Below are 19920 nucleotides of genomic sequence, written 5' to 3'. Positions count from 1 at the left end.
TCTTCAACTCTTGATTCCCATCTTCCAGTGCCTTTCCTTAGTTTGTGTTTCTTTTCTAACCACTTGGTTTAAAAGTAGCCTGGAGATATACAGTGATCTCTGAAAGACCTTTCTACCTTAAATTGCCTGTGTTTATCAATCTGTTAACAACTAAGCTCTCCAAACTCTCCCCACTTCCACACATTTGTGAGACTTTATTTTACTTTAAACCATAGAGACTTCCTGAGAAGAGCTCACATGTTAAGCCTCACTCAACTCTTTTGTTAATTGTCTGATGTGTTAGACTTTTGAGCATAAATATTATGCTGGGCTTTTTTAAATACACTATCTCATTGAATTCTTAGAACTGTATGAGATATAAAGAAGCTGAGTTAGAGGAAGGCAATAATTTAGCCATTATTTCTTTAAAGTGCCTAATCCATTCTGATTTCTGAAAAATTCACTTTAGTACATTTTTCTAATCCACCACACTAACCATTTTGTAAAAACCTCAGCCACAGGGCCCAATTTATATAGCCACTGTTGAATCTCCAGCTATAACAATTTTTGTTTCCAAAACACTTGTTCACATGTAAAGTACAGTGATTGGTCATTCTTGAATGTATTTAAACCAGTCATTCATTGCAATTTAGTATTCATCCTGTTTTTCTTTCTTTTCAGACCAGTATGTGGAATCAGAGGGAAAACTCTCATAATCAACCTGCCAGGTAGCAAGAAAGGATCTCAGGTGAGAAACCTTGAGATTTATATGGTTTAGCGTAAGAAGTTTTGGTCAGCTTGCAAGTTAGCCAACCAGAGTTGGAACCCTCCACAAGACTGCCCCCACTTCTAACACAAATTGCAATTCAGTGTCCACCCAAAACTATCCTTAGTTTCAGTAATTCACTAGAACTCACTGAATGATGTTATACTAATAGTTACCCTGTATTACAGGGAAAGTATTCAGATTAAAATCAACCAAGAGAAGAAGTGCATAAAATGTAGTAGAGTAGGAATTTCAAATGCAGAGCTTCCATTATCCTTTTCCTGTGGAACCATGAATGCATTACTCTCCTAGCATCAGTGTGTAACAATACAGAGAGTATTGCCAATTAGGGAAGCTCCAAGCCTTTGGTGTTGAGTTTTTATTGGGGGTCACTTCATACTGGCCATATGACTGGCCTTTATTCTCTAGCCCTTCCATGTTTGGGCTGATATCCTTAGTCTCCAACACTTTCCAGAAGCAAAACTGATAGCACATTGTGCAAAATCTCCATCATAAATCAGTTAGACTGTCTGATGGCCAAAGTCCCCAGGCAAACAAAGGCACTACTATCACTTCCCAGTAACAGGCCAGACTCTCTCTGGGTAAGGTTAATTCTTTATTACATAAGCTACCTCCTGGCCTTTGGCCAAGACTCTTAAAGCAAAATGATCATTTTTGCCTAGCTGAGCATCTGTATTTACTATAGCATTTATGTTATAGACACAACAACAGTATCAGTGTGAATATGCCTAAGGTTTGAAGAAGCCTGTGTAGAATAGGGATAGAGTTAGAGAAACAGCTAATCCATCCTCTAAAGCCATTATACACATCTTCATATTTTTGTACAAATTTTCCACCTGGATCTGCTACTTATATGTACCCTGTAATACATTCACAGAGAACTATTTACCATAGAAATTAGCTCTTTTGTATGGGCAAATCATATTCCATTGACATTACATTTTGAGGATGATTTAACACAATTTCCCAATACATATGACCATCAATATCAGTATTATAATCTTACTAACAATGCCAGTATTATAACATATAACAGTATAGTGGTAGATATAACTTGAAAAATAAGAGTCAGAAGATACTGGCGCATTACTGGAGTCCAACACAGACATTAACAGTTTACCTAGTCCATCATCATATTATATGACCAAAATGCCTCCTACAGTGACACTACTCAGGTTTACAGGCTTGTCGGGTTCCAGAAACAGTAGTAGGAGTAACATATGGCTTTACCCTTTCTGGCATGTTACAACTGAGCTAAGAAACGTCCTCTCTTGTTCTAGGCTTCTTTTGAGACACCAATATTGGATTTCCTTCATTGCATAACTCCTTCATTCCTTTACTTCAGCTACCATTCCTCCTTCTCTCCATTTATACCCAGACTTTTCCTTTGAAAACTTTGAATGAGACCATTGGTTTGGCCACTTTAGTGTCTAAGATTGCCATCAGTAATACCAGTTTAGCAAGGGCCTCGAACTCTGTCCATCTCCGTTCATATAAGGTATGGTTACATAGATGCAGAACTAGTAGGCTGTCTTAAATACTAGGCAACATACTGCATTCACTGTCAATTCCAATTTGACCAGATGGAGTAAAGCACAGTCTACCCAACTAGGCCCTTAGGAACTCAAACATACAGATTTAAAGGTATAGTTACAGTTTATGATTAGGAATTATCCCTACTCCAGGACCCACAGTTGCAGCCCCAGTCCTAGGATCACTGCATCAGGTAGGTAGGAGAAAAAAAAAAGTTGAGGTGATGTGGGGAAAAAAGTGTAGTCATAAAGAAAAAAGTATCGTTGTACCTGCATCCTCTCCCATCCCCCTCTTTCCCAGAAAAATAGAGTAATTTATTTAGAGGGGACCCTCCCTTGGCCTTCCTCACGTTGAGCGTGATCACACTCTAAGGCACGTAAGCCAGATCTTCATGCCTTTATCTCCTTCCATTTTGGACAACAGAAGTTTCATTTGTCCATTCCAATTTTCTATCAAATCACTGCTCTAAAGATAAAAGTGTATTCCTTAGTCTAAAGAAATGTGACTCCATGGTCATTGATTCAGTATCTTCTATTCTGGTCCTTTCATAGTACACTGAGCATTGGCATCTACACTGGGTAAGCAAAGCCCTCTTCAGAGTAAGTGTCTATTCCTGTTGGGACCCATTTGTAATATCCAGAGGCTACTGGCATCAGTCCAACTTGGCAGCTATTGTAAGACCTTCCCCCTTGGAGAATCTGCTGCATATCCCTCTGCTGTCTCTGTCTCTTTGTTAGCAGACAGAACAGTTCTTGGCATTTCGTGCCTCAGAAGATTCAAGAGGAGAATCTAGATTCTCTGCATTGCTACAGCACCCCCAGTGGCCACTCATCTCATGGGCCCAGGTGGCCATATAAGCAAGCACACCAGAATATCTGCTCACTAGTTCCAGTCAATATCTAGTTCTGCAAGGATGTTCTTCTGATGGGCATTAACATATCCTACTTTAATATACCCCTACATTCGTGAGTAATTTCCATAAAGCCATGTCCCATACAAGCATCCCTTTAATAGACCAGTATTCTATTGCCTTTCTCCCTGACCACATGGCCAGGCCACTAGACACTTCCCAAGAGTCAGTAAAAACTCTAACATAGGGACAAACATCATACAGTTCAGCCCATCGAGCTGATTTGTTTTTACCTTCTTCAATCAGAGTGGCGGCCTTCCAAACAGGATGCTGTCCCTTCACCTTGGAATTGCCATCCATAAACCAAGCAGCTCTTTGTTGATCAATAGAAAGCTGTTTATAGGGCACCGCCCAAGTGGCCCAAGTGGCCATAGGATCCAGCAGCTCCTCAGGTGGTACCGAAGTCGGCCCTAGGTGAAAAGAGGCTACCTGCTCGTGAGTACCTACTTGCATTCTCCTGGTAGCATGATCCTATATGCACCATTTCCATTTTATTATGGAACTCCCCTGGGTATTGCCTCTCCCTTTAGAGCATTTGATATTACCCAAGACATTACAGATATTTCAGGTTTCAAGAGTATTTTATGTCCTTCAGTCTTAAGTGTAGTCTTAATTCAAGTCCAATAGCAAGCTAGTAATTGTCTCTCAAATGGAAATTTTCTGGTCCAAAATCCCAGCAGTTGGTATGGGGTGGCACCCACAGATTTTTGCCATAAGCCCATCTGCACTCCACACAGAGGTATTCTACAAAAAAATTAATGACATGTATGGGTTTATGCAATCTTATTGGCTCCCAGTTAGCATTTCCAATCCATATTTGATGGAAGAGTGGATTTACATGCCTTCTATTTTACAATACTAGGCAGGAGAGTTCTGTCAAACACAATGTCCATCTCCCTAATACATTTAGATAAAGGAAACTCACCACTTCACATAAAGTTCACTATCCAGACATTCTAATTTTCACTGCAACTTTCACATTAATCCCATCAACTGCTGGATTCCTGTATCCTCCCAGTTTTAAGTATACCTCCCATTAGGACTTACAGCTTCTTAGAATCACAGTATATGGTAATCTGTCAAGGAATCCCAGAAAAGTCTCTTCTCCATTCCCTGACCATTCATGTGCATTGAATTTCTAGGCCTGGGTTAGGCCAAGGGGTTCAGACCCTTTCACCAGTACTTACCTTGGTTAGATTATGGGACTTTCACTTAAGGTTATTCAAGGTGAGGTTTCTTATAGCCATCTTTGCCTTCTAGCTTTTAAATTCCTGACTAGGGTAAATAAAGATTCATTTAGGACCCTTCAGTGTTGGGAAGCCACCAGGGGCTCCCATCTGTCCATTCAACCCACAACAATGCTACAGTCAAGGCTGTTGTTTTGCCCCCATCAGTGCTAACTTCATTCATCCATTTCTTTTTTTTTTTATTGAAGTATAGTTGATATACAATGTTATATTGGTTTCAAGTATAGAGCGCAGTGGTTCAACAGTCACCCATATTCTTAAATCCTTACCCCAACTAATGCAGTTACTATCTGTCTACATGGGAAGATGCTACAGAATCACTGGCTATATTCTCCATGCTGTACTACCATCCCTATGACCAACTTATATTATAATTGAGAAAATTGTGCTCCTTTATACCCCTTTCCCTTTGCACCCACCTGCCCCAACTTCTCCTCCATGATAACTGCCAGTCACTTCTCAGTGTCTCTGAGTCTACAGCTATTTTGTTCATTTTGTTCTGCTTTGTTTTTAAATTCCACAAATAAATGAAATCATGCAATATTTGTCTTTCTCCACCTAGCTTATTTCACTTAACATAATACTCTCTAGGTCCATCCATGTTGTTGCAAATGGCAGGATTTCTTTTCCTTTTTATGGCTGAATAATATTCCAGTGTGTGTATGTCCCACATAAATTTTATCTGATCATCTATTGATGGGCACTTTGGTTGCTTCCATATCTTGACTATTGTGAATAATGCAGCAGTAAACATAGAGGTGTGTATATCTTTTTAAATCATGGATTTTGTTTTCTTCAGCTAAATTCCTAGAAATGGAATTACTGGGTTGCATGGTATTTCTATTTTTAGTTTTTTGAGGAATACCCATATTACTTTCTGTAGTGGCTGCACCAATTTACTTTCCTACCAGTGGTGTAAGAGGGCTCCCTTTTCTCCACATCCTCACCAACACTTGTTATTTCATCTTTTGGATAGTGGCCATTCTGATTGGTGTGAAGTGATATCTCACTGTGCTTTTGATTTGCATCTCCCTGGATAGCAATGTGGAGCACCTTTTCAGGTGCCTGTCAGCCATCTGTTTTTCTTCTTTGGAAGAATGTCTGTTCAGGTCTTCTGCCCATTTTTGAATTGATTTATTTGTTTTCTTGGTGTTGAGTGTATGAATTCTTTGTATATTTTGGATGTTAACCCTTACTGGATAAATCATTTGTGAATATGTTCTCCCATACTACAAGTTGCCTTTTTGTTGTTGATGGTATCATTTGCTATAAGGAAGCTTTTTAGTTTGATGTAGTCCCACTTGTTCATTTTTGCTTTTATGTCCCTTGCCTGAGGAGATGTGTCCAGTTAAAACATTGTTCATGCTAGTGTTCAAGAGATTTTTGCGTGTGTTCTTCTAGGAGTTTTATGGTTCCATGTCTTACATTTAATCTTTAATCCATTTTGAGTTTACTTTTGTGTATGGAGTTAGATAGTAATCCATTTTCATTCTCTTGCATGCAGCTGTCCAGTTTTCCCAATACCAGTTATTGCAGAGACTGTCTTTTCCCCATTGCATATTCATGGCTCCTTTATCATATATTAATTGACATATATGCATGTGTTTCTACCTGGACTCTCTATTCTGTTCCATTGATCTATGGATCTGTTCTTGTGCCAGTACCATATTGTTTTGACTACTGTAGCTTTGTGGTTTAACTTGAAGTCAGAAAGTGTAATACCCCTTGCTTTGTTCATCTTTCTTAGGATTTCTTGGGCTATTCTGGGTCTTTTGTGGTTCCATATGAATTTTAGGATTATTTGCTCTGGTTCATTGAAAAATGCCTATGGTATTTTGATAGGGATAACCTTGAATCTGTAAATTGCTTTGAGCAGGATGGCCATTTTCAGTCCATTTCTTAATAACAATGTAAATATTTCTACCATGCTAGAACAAGAACCTTGAATCTCTCATTTCTCCCCATTGTCTTATGAGTCAGTTTAACTTTATTCACTATTTATTGCTTTAACATATCTTTTTTCCTTTGGAAGCAGCTCTGAGACTAGCAGCTGTACAGCTAGAATCCAAGCTTACTGAACCTCAGGATCCACCCCAACATTCTCCCTTCCTTTTGTTTTAGTTAGCACAAATGACAATATCCCAGGGATTGTATGTTTACCTTGTTTCTTGTTATTTCGCATTCTTTATGCATCCAATTTCACAACTCCTTAGGAGGTGGATCATTCACTTTGAAGTTCATTGCTAGCTTTTATCTCTCCACTAATCTCAGCACATATTGTGGGTGACCCTGTGTTCATCTAGGCCCTGAAGATTTGTCATCCTAACCCTCTCTTGCATCCTCTTCCCAGATCAAATTTTTCAGTGAGTCAAGATTCTTCTAGCAAATCTCAATTCTAACACCAACTCTAAAGAATTTTATCTGACTGCAAAAGTTAGCCAACCACAAAGTTGGAGCACTCCACAACACTGCCTTCATTTTTTATACCAATTTGCAATTTAAGGGTTTTCTAAAGCCAACTCTCAGTTTTAATAATTTACTAGAAAGATTCGCAGAACTCACTGAAAGCTGTTATACCCAGTTATGACATATGATTATGACGTACTACAGGGAAAGAATACAGATTGGAATCAGCCAAGGGAGGAAGCACATAGAGCACAGTCTAAGAGAGTTACCAAGCAAGGAACATTCTCTCCCATGGAGTCATGGACAGCATTACCTATTCCTAGCCGTAATATGAGATAATACACACAGAGTATTGCTAACTAGGCACACTCACTTTTGCCTCTGGTGTCCAGAGTTTTTATTGGGATGGCTGGTCTCTACCCAGCAGGGAGACTAATGCCTTTGGTCTCCAGTTCCTTCCAGAGACAAAACTGATGCCATATTTCCCAAAGTCTTCATAATAAACCACCTTGTTGGACTTTCCAGTGTCCAGAGCCCCAGTGCAAACACTCCTATCAGGCATACTCTTACGTGGAGCCTAGAGATCATTTCCCAAAAGCTGAGAATAAAGGCCAGACCTCTATTTGGTCAGGGTTAAATTCTTTACTATATAATCTTTATTAATAAAGTGATTAAGCCATAGAAAGAGAGGTCAAAAGATTAGGCACCCTTCCAGTTATTCCAGTAACTCTGCATAAACTTTAAGATATTTCTTTATAGCTTACATTCTAAGGTAAGTTTCTTGTAATGTAAAAGAGAAAGACCTCTGCCCAGACATTTTCCCCAAACATATCTGGCCCTAGGTTCTGATTTTAAAGTTCCACCTATTCTTTTTTGGTATCATATATTATATTATACGTATTATTGGACACCTGCACAGGAGACTACATTGACTTTTATACAATGCTTTGTACAAATTTCTATCTGTTTTTTGCATATCTTACAACATTGCCTACCTATACTTTGTAATGGTAGTGAGAAATTTTGCTTTCTGAATAAAATAGTTCATTTCTCAACTGGTTTATTAATTCTAGTTCTCTGCTCTAACTAGAAAAGTAAAAACTGATCCCTGCCTTTCCCATAATGTATTTTTTAAAGGCAAATTTGTGTAGAAATTTTACTTTAAGAAAAATATGCTATGTGCTTTTGTAGTACTGTAGTTCTTCAGCTTACAGAGAATACTAATATATGCCATGCTTACTTCACATTTCACATTGCAAAGACATGGTTTAAATATGATTCATTCTTAAGACTGATGGGAAATACAGATACAAAATCACATAAATTTGCTACCATTTTATATGCCTAGAAAACTACTTCATCTTCATTTTTTTTCTTCCTTTTGCATACAGGAATGCTTTCAGTTCATACTGCCAGCTCTACCTCATGCCATTGATCTTTTACGTGATGCCATTGTAAAAGTAAAGGAAGTGCATGACGAACTTGAAGATTTACCTTCTCCGCCACCTCCTCTTTCCCCACCTCCCACAACTAGCCCCCATAAACAGACAGAAGACAAAGGGGTTCAATGTGAGGAAGAGGAAGAAGAAAAGAAAGACAGTGGTGTTGCTTCAACAGAAGACAGTTCTTCATCACATATAACTGCTGCAGCCATTGCTGCCAAGGTAAGCCTGCTGAGAGAGATGCAGAGGTCTAAAGGATCCAGAGGGAAGTATATTGTTTTCACCTCTCTTTCCATCCCATCCTTCTTTCTGTAAGTTTAATACCTGTGCAAAGCATCCTTAAAAAAGAACTGGGATATTTATAATACTCCACAGCAATGTTCCCTACATAACATAAGAGTCCTTGAAGGCATTGAAGTTTGTTCTGAATTCTGAGGCATTTGAGATACTGCTCTTACCTGTTAAATTAATAGCTACAATGATAATGTGGCATTTAAATACTCTTTTGGAGATATTTTTATGGTCATATATGTAACGTTCATATATTCAAAACATCAAATATTTACAAGTTATTAAAGGAGCAGCAAACTGAAGGTAGGAGACCTTAGATGATTTAAGCAATTAATTGAGAAAGGTTAATAAAGACAAAGCTTTTCAGCAGTTAACTAAACATTTATTTAAATTCTAATTGACATGATTTACCCTAGTGCTTTAGAGAAGAAATATATATATATATTTGTATTTTTAACTTAATAAAGTAATGAATATTATTAGCACCATATCAAAGTATTAAAAATTCTCTTTGGGCAATTCTTGGAATAAATATAGTACTGTGAGGTACTTGAGTAAATTTACTCATCTTTAAGTCACAGAGCATGATTTATATTATTGTCCATATGTGGTATAATCCAGCAAGTATGCTTTAAAATCTTCATAAATTAATACATCATGTGTTTGAATAATAATTATCCATTCATTGACAACATAAAGAATGAAAATCTAATCACTACGTGAAGTAATTCCTCAAGTTTCATGGATCATCTGAATATTTTGTCTATGAGCATAGCATGAGAGGGTTTTGACAACATATAAATCAAAAAGGATCATAGAGACCCTTTTAAAGTGTCCATTCAGACAACCAGTTGGTAGTTCTTTCACTGAAGACAGGATGGTTCTGTCTTCAGACCCATTCAGCACTTCATTAAGTCCTTACGTAAGGCTAGTAAGTATTTAAGTTATGTGTGAGGTCTACTTTGTTTTTCTGGAACTATTGGTAAAATAGATACATTTAAAAAATCATTATATCTTCTTTCTCTTTTACTCTTTAAAAAAGTAGAAAGTATTATCAACTTTAGTATTAAGAAAAAGCTTATAGTATTTCAAATCTAAGCTGATTTTGTCATTCTACATTTGAAAATGTTTGACATTTCATTGTTCCATTTGTTTCCACCCTTTTTTTCCTTTCCAATCACTTTGCTTGTGTAGAATCATGTTTTCCTGTCACTGTATTCATAGTTGTTATGTGTTGTACATTAGAAGCATCCATTCTACACCAGTCCTGCTGTTATCATGGCACACGGTGAGCAGCCCATCCCTGGTCTCATCAGTTATCCCCATGATGCAACAGGCAGTGCAGATGAACGGGTAAGACAAGGGGTTTTTGCATTAATGGTTTTGCAAGCATACAGTCTACCTCCTATCCTTGGAGGTAGACTATAACATACTATGGAAGATGTGTTTTATTCTGAAGGATCTTCAGCCGTGCTTTTTTTGTGAAAGTATAAGTGCCACTGAATATATTCTGTCAAGGAATTTAATTTAATAGAGTTTCTCCTGTACCAAAAGTAATATAATATCATTAAGATTCTGTAGTATGTGGCAATGAGTTTTCAGCACATGACTTACAAGAAATTCATTGCTTGGAAGTTCTTGTTTTTTTTCTTTAGCAATTTCATCACATACCTTTAAATAAATTACCTATCTTAATTAAGATAATCCCTTAAAAGGTTGGCTTGAAGTCTTAAAATCTAAACAGATTATCAGGCTAATATTTAATTTGTATTAACTGCTTTTTTTCCTCATGATTTTGCATCTTATTTTCTTTTCCGTCACTGTGTTCTCATTATAGCCATTTAGAGAGTTGAGTCTTGAAAACAAACTCTGAGACTACTATATTCAGAAAGAAACTTGTAAAGATGCATATCACTTCTTTCAGTTTCTGGCTGAGTGCGAGTTTGAAGAAAGTACCAGGCTAGAAAAGATTAAACTGATAAGTATAACTGACTTAAGCAGTAATAATTTCAACGATGGTGCAAAAAAATCCATCTCAATCCCTAATATGGATATAAGGTGAGAGGAAAAAAAGGAAGAAATAGCAGTAATAAAATGAAAGTTGGCTTTAAATACTTAGGGGAAAAAAACACCCAGAATTTCAGGGGGTAAGTGGAGGGTGGGGACTAATAACATCAGTCATCTCTTGGAAGATAATACTACCAAATGAAAACTTTACCCTTATATTCAACAAGCCATGCCTGGTTAGAAATAACCTTGGATTAGACAAAGGCCAAGCAGAAAATTCTAAATTGATTAGTAAAATTATTAAAGAATTTCAGTTGACAACTGCTATGTGGATTCTCCAGATAGAGCTTTGTTATGAATTATAAACATTCCAAAATGTACCCAAACTTGAAGCAGGACTATCTTTTGTATTTTCATCTTATAAAGCAACTACAACAACTATAATAATCATCCTGTTTCCAAACTAAAGTATTTAGAAATTTTGTATTCAAACCCAAGCCTTTAAGTTATCATAGTCTAAATTTCATATTATTACACCAAAAATTATCTGACTGCCTCTTTTCTTCAGTTCTCCCAAGGATTGCACCTAACTTGTTCATGCTAGATGTGTAAGAGAAAAGTTATTATATACAGTGGATTCCTTAAATTATTAGAGCTTAATTCTCTGGAGGACCTAGTTGAGCATAGCTGCTTAAGTGCTATATCTGGACATCCTGATAAGGCACCACCCAGAAATTTATCCTTTATTAACTTACATTTAATAATCCTTTGTAAGTAGTAGTTACCGTCTTTTTGACAGATGCTTGGTTTTCCAAGTAGACTCGTGCTTTTGCACTTCCTTTGACAAATGATCATCAGAGCTATACATCAAAGAGTGTGATGTTCTTGTTCTTAAGAACTAGCATCCATAGAGAAGAATGAAAAAGAAGAAACAGGTAACAGAAAAAAATGAAAAGGAAGTCCTTTACTATTCTTAGTGCTCCTAAAAAAACTATGTTAATTGTGAATGCTGACCTGACACTAACTTTATTAATGAGTCTTCATTAGTTCTGAATGTCCTGCTTGTTGTCAATGTTTCAGATCTCTACATAACAGTCATTTGGATTATCTCTATGAACTGTTTGGCTAGTTTTTCTAAGCCCTACTAATGTGAAATTTAAAGATTAATTTTGGAAAGGAGGGTTATTTGGAAAGGAGGTTATCTGATTATTTATTGGAAAGAAAAAAATCACAATTTCCTCAGCTGGTTACTTTCTGAGGCAAGTGAGGCATTGTAGAGTAATGTAAAAATTGTGCAACTTAAAATCAGAAGACCTGGATATAATCCCTGACTTTTACCACCTTAAATATTTGGGACAAATTACACAAGATTGAAAATTCAGTTTCTCATCTACAAGATAGAAGTAGTAATAACTGTCCTGTGTGTTACAAGAGGTTGTTATTTGTATCAAGTAAGATAATATGTATGGGGGGGAAATTACAAACTTTGTAAACTTAGAGTCTAATATTTACAGAATTCTTTCTAGATGCCAAACACTGATTGGTGCTCAGAATACAAATATAAATAGATTATTCTATCCCATAAAGAATTAACAGTCTAACTGGGGAGTTCTTTTTATTACAACTTTACTTTCTTAACTCAGTTACCTCCTCTTTTGATCAAGAAAGTGAAACCTGATTGATGTAATGACTCTTCAATAGTTAATTACTAGCATTCTAATTACTCGCTACAGTCAAACTGTTCAATTTGCTTTTTTAGGAAATAGAGAGGCTTCAGGAATGCCTCTTGTAATGGATATTTGTTAGGTGCCTCTCCAGTAGCCATTTCCCATTCCCTCTTCTTAACACTACACCACATTTCCCTCATATACTTTGGTTGAGATTGACTAAACCTCCAAGGTAGATTGTCTTAATATAATCAGCTTATCCATTTCGTGTAGCCATAGTTTTTAGTTCAAGAAGCATATAATTCATGCCAGCCAGAGCAAATGGGTCTCATCACTTAAATGTGAACCACTGGGGATACAGACTCTGTTTCCTGCTGGATATGAATAATGAAACATACAACCCCAAGAATTGCCATCTTGGAACCATAAAAGGAATGCCTGCCAAAAATGGAATCACAATAATGAAGCAGTCCGGGGAAATGGAAAAGAAAGAGAGATATTGGGTCCTGGTCACATTATTTGAACCATTCACTCAAGCCCCTGTTGAACTGTTCCTACCTTTTGACTTTTCAGTTACATAAGTGAACAAAGTAGCTTTCTTTAAAAAGAAAAAGCTAATTAGAGATAGAGATGAATATACTGTTGTCTGCAACCAAAAAGCATCTTAACTAATATACATCATTATACTCTCTCATCAAAGAGATGAAAAGTCTTCCTTATAATGACTGAAATATAACAAATAGAAATACTTGAAGTTTCATATATTAAGTGAGAAACCTAATTCAACAGGATAGAGAGTAGGGGAGTGTGGTGCAAAGGAAGAAAAGAAGGCAAAATAAATACTGTCCCTCTGTGGTTACTAAGTAAATGTGAAGTTCTTTTTAGGGAGACTGGATCCAAATCTGAAGAAATTAAAACTTAGCCTTGCAGCCACAAGCAACTGATAGGTTCAAATATCAAAGTCATAGTGACAGACAAGGAGAGATATGAAGACAGAGAAGATACCCATGAAGATACATAATAGGAAATCTTGTCTCACTGACAGAAATAAAATCTAGAGAAGTCCCGCACAATATCCAAGATCCATTAGATGTAAAAAAAAAAAAAAAAAAAAGTGCTTTCCTTGGGAAGAAGAAGTTGCTGATTTCCTTTTGATAAAGGGTATGGAGAAAACAATATGTTGAATTCACATGCCAGTCAGGAAGAACCTGTCTTCCTGGAACATTTATTTGGAACATGAGAGAAAATGCTAGGAGTTAGCAACTTGCCACTGCTATAGATTTGCCTAGAAATAAAAGACACCATTACGAAAGTCCAGAGGAGGAAGGGGGATAAAAGATGGCAGAGTAGGAAGGTACAGCACACTAAGGAAGCAAGTACAGCAAGAACAGTTAACCCTGAAAATGATCTGAAGACTGCACAACAGACCATCTACACCTGGTAAAGAAGAGAGGACCACACAGAGAAAAGTGGGAAAGCTGTGCTCAAACACAACCCAAGCCCTTTGCCATCCCAGCCCACAAGCAGAAGGGAGAGGAAAGTAGACAGGGGTTAAGCACTCAGGAACTCTGCACATCTGGCCCTGGAGATCTGCTCTGGGAACATGAGTTCACATTGTATTGGGCTTTGGTGATTATGGAGCTGGACACCAGGGAGAGTTGGAGCACTCTGGGAAGCTGAGACTCCTGCTGATTATGGAGGCCAAGCACATTCTGGCAGTCTCACTGAGATCCAACACGGAGACAACAGTTTGAAAGATTTACCAGCAGCAAGAAAGGTCCAGAGGAGCAAGGGTTGGACAGTTGTCTCCACAGGAGAAAGGGCAGGTGGCAGATCAGGCGCTCACGAGAGCCCCAAATGCTCCATCCCCCTAGCTGGTGGCTCAGCCCTGAGGTGCTTCCCTGCACACCCATTACCCATCCACCCCACTAGCTGCTCACCCTAGCGGCTTCAGACATTGCTGCCTGGCAGGCCGAGGGAGATGTGCCCAGCTTTCTCAACACTTTTTCAATCCAACATGGGAGGCGCCTACAGGAGCCAGCTCCAAACATTTCTTCATCCTCAGTTGGGGGCCAAGCCCCAGCCATGCTCCCCTGTGCACCTGCCCCACACACCCCTTCAGCCCAGCAGCTCTACAATCACTTTCAAGGCAGGCAGAGGGCAGCTCTGACCACAATGATGCCAGCAGAAGCACTGCTGCTTGGCTCACAAAGGGCCAGCTGAAGTGAACTCCCATCCATGACAGACTGAGTTAGGCCATTGCCCACAAACAGACAGAAATATGGCCCCACCCAAGCCCACCAACAGCAACTGGGGCTTCAACAGAAAGGAGAACCAGGCATGGTGGGTTAAGAGTCTTGAGCTTCTGGCACCACAGGATGCCTTCTTTATATAGTCATTACTCTCTAGAATAGGAAGCATAGCAGATCCATCTAAAATAAAGAAGAAACACAGAAACACTGACAAAATGAGGAGGCAGAGGAATATGTTTCAAACAAAACTACCGTATAAGACACCAGAAAGGGCTAAAGGAAACAGAGATTACCAGTCATCTTGGTAAAGATTTCAAAGCGACAGTCATAAATATGCTCACTGATCTGCAGAAAAGTATTGATCTCAGGGAGGACTTCAACAAAGAGATACAGGAGCTGAAAAAAGAGCCACTCACAGCTTAAGAATACAGTAACTGAAATGAAATATACAATGAAGGGAATGAATAATAAATTGCTGCAAGTAAAAGAGACAATCAGTGAAAAGGATATTAGAGAAAAGGAAAACAACAAAGCTGAAGAAAAGAGAGAAAAAGGAATCTCTAGAAATAAGAGGATGCTAAGAGAACTGTGTGACAACTCCAAATGGAATAGTTACATAATAGGAGTACCAGAACCAACGGAGTAGAAGGCCTCTTTGAAGAAATAATTGCTGAAAACTTCCCCAGTCTGGGGAAGGAAATAGACACCCAGGTTCTGGAAGCGCAGAGAGCTCAAAACAAAAGGACCCCCAGAAAGACAACACCAAGATAAATACTAACTACAATAACAAAGATTAAGGATAAAGAGAGGGTATTAAAAGCACTAGAGGCAAAAAATTTCTTAAAAGACAAATCCCATCAGGCCATTAGCAGAAATTTTACAGTCCAGAAGGGAGTAGCATGAAATATTTAACATATTGAAACAGAAGGACCTTAAACCAAGAATTCTCTACTCAGCAAGATTGTCATTCAAATTTGAAGGAGAGATTAAAGTGAAAATAATCCCACACTAAAGGTAGAAGACCAGTTACTTACCAACCAAGTATGAAATTAAAACAAAGGTAGTAAAACCAACTATACACAAAATCAGTCAAGGGATACACAAAAAATGCAGATTATGACATCTAATATATAGAGTGTGGAGGAGGAAAAGGAATAAAAATGAATTGCTTTAAGATTGTGTTTGAAATAAAGCAATAATTAGCTTAGTATAGGCTGTTATATATTCAGGGAACTATCTATGAACCTTATGGTAACCATAAACCTAAAGCCTAAAATAGATACATAAAAAATTAAGAAAGAAATCCAAGCACAACACTAAAGAAGACCATCAAATAACAAGAGAAGAATATAAGAGAGGAGAAAAGGAACAGAGAGGAACTACAAAAACAACCAGAAAACAATTAATAAAATAACAATAAGAACATAAATGTAAATGGACTGAATGCACCAAACAAAAGACTTAGGCTGGTAAAATGCATAAAGAAACAAGGCCCATCTATATGCTGCCTACAGAGACTCATTTCAGACCTAAAGGTGTACATAGACTGAAAGTGAAGGGATGGAAAAAGGTATTTCATACAAATAATAGGAGGAAAAAAGCCAGAGTAGCAGTACTTGTATCACACAAAATAGACTTTAAAACAAAGAAACCAACAAGAGACAAGGACATTACATGAAGATAAAGGGATCAGTCCAAGAAGAGGATATAACCATTATAAACATATGCCACCAACATAGCAGCACCTAAATAAGTAAAACAAATACTAATTCAACTAAAGAAGAAAATAGACTTCAACTTATTCATATGAGTGGACTTGACACACCACTTACATCAATGGACAGATCAACCAAACAGAAAATAAATAAGAAAACAGAGGCCACTGAACAATATATTAGATCAAAGGAGTAAACAGATATCAGCAGAACATTCCACCTGAAAGCAGCAGGAAACACATTTTTCTCAAGTGTACATGGGACGTTTTCCAGAATAGGTCACATACTATGTCACAAAAAAGAGCCTTAATAAATTCAAAAACACTGAAATTGTATCAAACAGGTTCTCAAACCAGTGAAACTAAAAATAAATTACATGAAGAAAACAGAAAACCCACAAACACATAGAGGCTAAACAACATGCTTCTAACTAATCAATGGATCAATGAACAAATCAGAAGAAATCAAACAATACATGGAGACAAATGAAAACAAAAATACTAAAGTTCAAAATTTGTAGGACACCACAAAAGTGGTTCTAAGAGGAAAGTATTACAGGCCTACCTCAAGAAACAAGAACAATCCCAAATAAACAGTCTAAACTCACAACTAAAGAAATTAGACAAAGAAGAACAAATGAATCCCAAAGTTAGTGGAAGGAGGGACATAATAAAGATCAGAATAGAAATAAATAAGAGAAGAATAAAACAATAGAAACAATTGATGAAACCAATACCTGTTTTTTTGAGAAGATAAGAAAAATAGATAAACCCCTAGCCAGACTTACCAAGAAAAAAAGAGAACACAAATAAACAAAATCAGAAATGAAAAAGGAATAGTCACAACTGACACCACAGAAATATGAAAAATTATTGAGAATTCTATGAAAAATTATATGCCAATAAATTGTATAACCTAGACAAAATCAACAAATTCCTAGTAAAATACAACTTTCCCAGACTGACCCATGAAGAAACAGAAAAACTGGACAGACTAATTGCCAGTAACGAAACTGAATTGGAATCAAAAACCTCCGAACAAATAAAAGTCTATAACCAGATGGCTTCACAGCTGAATTCTACCAAAGATTTAAAGAAGACCCAATACTCATCCTTCTCAAAGTATTCCAAACAGAAAAGGAAGGAATACTTCTAAACTCATTCTATGAGACCAACATCATTCTAATACCAATATCAAATAAACTACAAAAAAAGAAAATTGTAGACCAGTATTCCTGATGAACAGATGCAAAAATCCTCAACAAAATATTCACAAACCCAATTCCAAAATACATCAAAAGGACTGTCTATCACAACCAAGTGGGATTTATTCAAGGGGTGAAAGAATGGTACAATATTCTGAAATATATCAGTGTGTTAAAGCACATTAACAGAACATAGGATGAAAACCATGTGATCGTCTCAACAGATGCTGAAGTAGCATTTGACAAAATTCAACATCAATTCACAATAAATATTTTCAACAAAATGGGCATAGAGGAAATGTGCCACAACATAATAAAAGCCACATATGAAAAACCCACAGATAACATCATACTCATTGGCGAAAAGCTAAAACCTTTCCCTCTAAGATCAGGAACAAGACAAGGATGTCCACTCTCACCCCTTTTATTCAACATAGTACTGGAAGTCCTAGCCATGGCATTCAAAAGGATAAAGAGACAAAAGGCAACTGAATTAAGGCAGAAGTAAAACTATCACTCTTTGTAGATGACATGATATTATACATAGAAACCCCTAAAGACTCCACCAAAAACTATTAGAACCAATCATTGGATTCAGCAAAGTTGCAGGATACAAAATTAATATACAGAAAGTTGCATTCCTGTATACTAACAACAAACTAGCAGAAAGAAAAATCAAGAAAACAATTCCATTTACAGTTGCATCCAAAAGAATAAAATACCTAAGAATCAACCTAATTGAGGGGTTGAAAGGCTTGTACTCTGAAAACTATAAGACACTCTTGAGATAAATTAAAGAAGACACAAATAATTAGAAGTCTATTCCATGCTTGTGGATAGGAAGAATTAATATTGTCAAAATGGCCATCCTGCCCAAAGCAATTTACAGATTAAATCAATCCCTCCCAAAACACCAACAGCATTTTTTCAATGAACTAGAACAAATAGTTCTAAAATTATATCAAACCACAAAAGACACCAAATACCAAAGCCATCCTGAGAAAGAACAAAATTAGGAGTATTATGCTCCCTAACTTCAAGCTATACTGCAAAGCTATGGTAATCAAAATAGTATGGCACTGTTTGAACAAACCCATTAATCAATGGATCAGAGAAGAGAGCCCAAATAGAAACCCACACATATATGGTCAATTAACATATAATAAAGGAGCTGTGAATATACAGTGGTAACTGGTGTTGGGAAAACTGGACAGCTGCATGCAAGAGAATGAAAATGGATTACTATCTAACCCCACTCACCAAAACTCAAAATGTATTAAAGATCTAAATGTAAGACATGGAACAATAAAACACTTAGAAGAAAACATAAGCAAAACTCTCTTGAACATAAACATGAGCAATGTTTTACCTGGACATATCTCCTAAGGTAAGGGAAACAAAAGCAAAAATTAACAAGTGGGACTACATCAAACTAAAATTTTCCATACAGCAAATGAAACCATCAACAACAAAAAGGCAAACTGCAGTATGACAGAATATATTCACAAATGATTTATCCAGTAAAGGTTAACTTCAAAAATATACAAAGAATTCATATACTCAACACCAAGAAAACAAATAAATCAATTCAAAAATGGGCAGACGACCAGAACAGACATTTTTTCAAAGAAGAAACACATATGGCTGACAGGCACCTGAAAAGATATTCCACGTTGCTAACCAAGGAGATGCAAATCAAAAGCACAGTGAGATATCACCTCACACCAATCAGAATGTCCACTATCCAAAAGATGAAATAACAAGTGTTGGTGAGGATGTGGAGAAAAGGGAACCCTCCTACACTGTTGGTAGGAATGTAAATTGTTGCAGCCACTGTGGAAAAAATACAGATGTTCCTCAAAAAAAATAAAAATAGAAATACCACACAACCCAGTAATTCCACTTATAGGAATTTACCCAAAGAAAACCAACTCCCTGATTTGAAAAGATACACGCTCCCCTATATTGTTGCAGCATTATTTACAATAGCCAAGATATGGAAGCAAACCAAACTGCCCATCAATAGATGAATGGATAAAGAAGATATGGGACATATATACGATGGAATGCTACTCAGCCATGAAAAAGGAAAATAAATCCTGCCATTTGCAACAACATGGATGGACCTAGAGGGTTTTATGTTAAGTGAAATAATCCAGGTAGAGAAAAACAAATACTGCATGATTTCACTTATTTGTGTAACCTAAAAACAAAACAGAACAAAATGAACAAAATAACAGTAGGCTCATAGACACTCGATTTACCATGGAGGAGAAGTTGCGGCAGATGAGAGGGAAGGGTGAGGGGTATAAAGGGGCACATATTTCTCAATCATAATATAAATTGGTAACAGGAATGGTAGTACAGCATGGAGAATATAGCCAATGATTCTAGATCATCCTCCTGTGTTGACAGGTAGTAACTGCACTAGTTGGAGTGAGGATTTAAGAATTGTGTTGTATACCTGAAACCAATATGAG

At 37.0% G+C, this 19920-nt stretch overlaps 1 protein-coding gene across 14 annotated transcripts in view; it reads left to right on the top strand.

Moving 5' to 3' along the window:
- GPHN (gephyrin) overlaps positions 1-19920 on the top strand; it is a 752379-nt gene that overhangs the window by 496797 nt on the left and 235662 nt on the right. For 7 of the 14 annotated variants that reach the window (XM_036906014.2, XM_036906013.2, XM_036906010.2 and 4 more), the window contains 3 exons: positions 661-727; positions 8254-8526; positions 9841-9948. In XM_036906014.2, coding sequence (XP_036761909.1) covers positions 661-727; positions 8254-8526; positions 9841-9948 — 448 coding nt within the window. The remainder of the gene's footprint in view (positions 1-660; positions 728-8253; positions 8527-9840; positions 9949-19920) is intronic. The other 7 variants (XM_036906015.2, XM_036906017.2, XM_036906020.2 and 4 more) reach the window with 1 other exon arrangement.

This window comes from Manis pentadactyla, chromosome 11, assembly GCF_030020395.1.
Source record: "Manis pentadactyla isolate mManPen7 chromosome 11, mManPen7.hap1, whole genome shotgun sequence".
NCBI classification, from domain to species: domain Eukaryota; kingdom Metazoa; phylum Chordata; class Mammalia; order Pholidota; family Manidae; genus Manis; species Manis pentadactyla.
The sequence above is the reverse complement of the archived record's forward strand: the minus strand, read 5'-3'. Positions and strand labels throughout refer to the sequence as shown.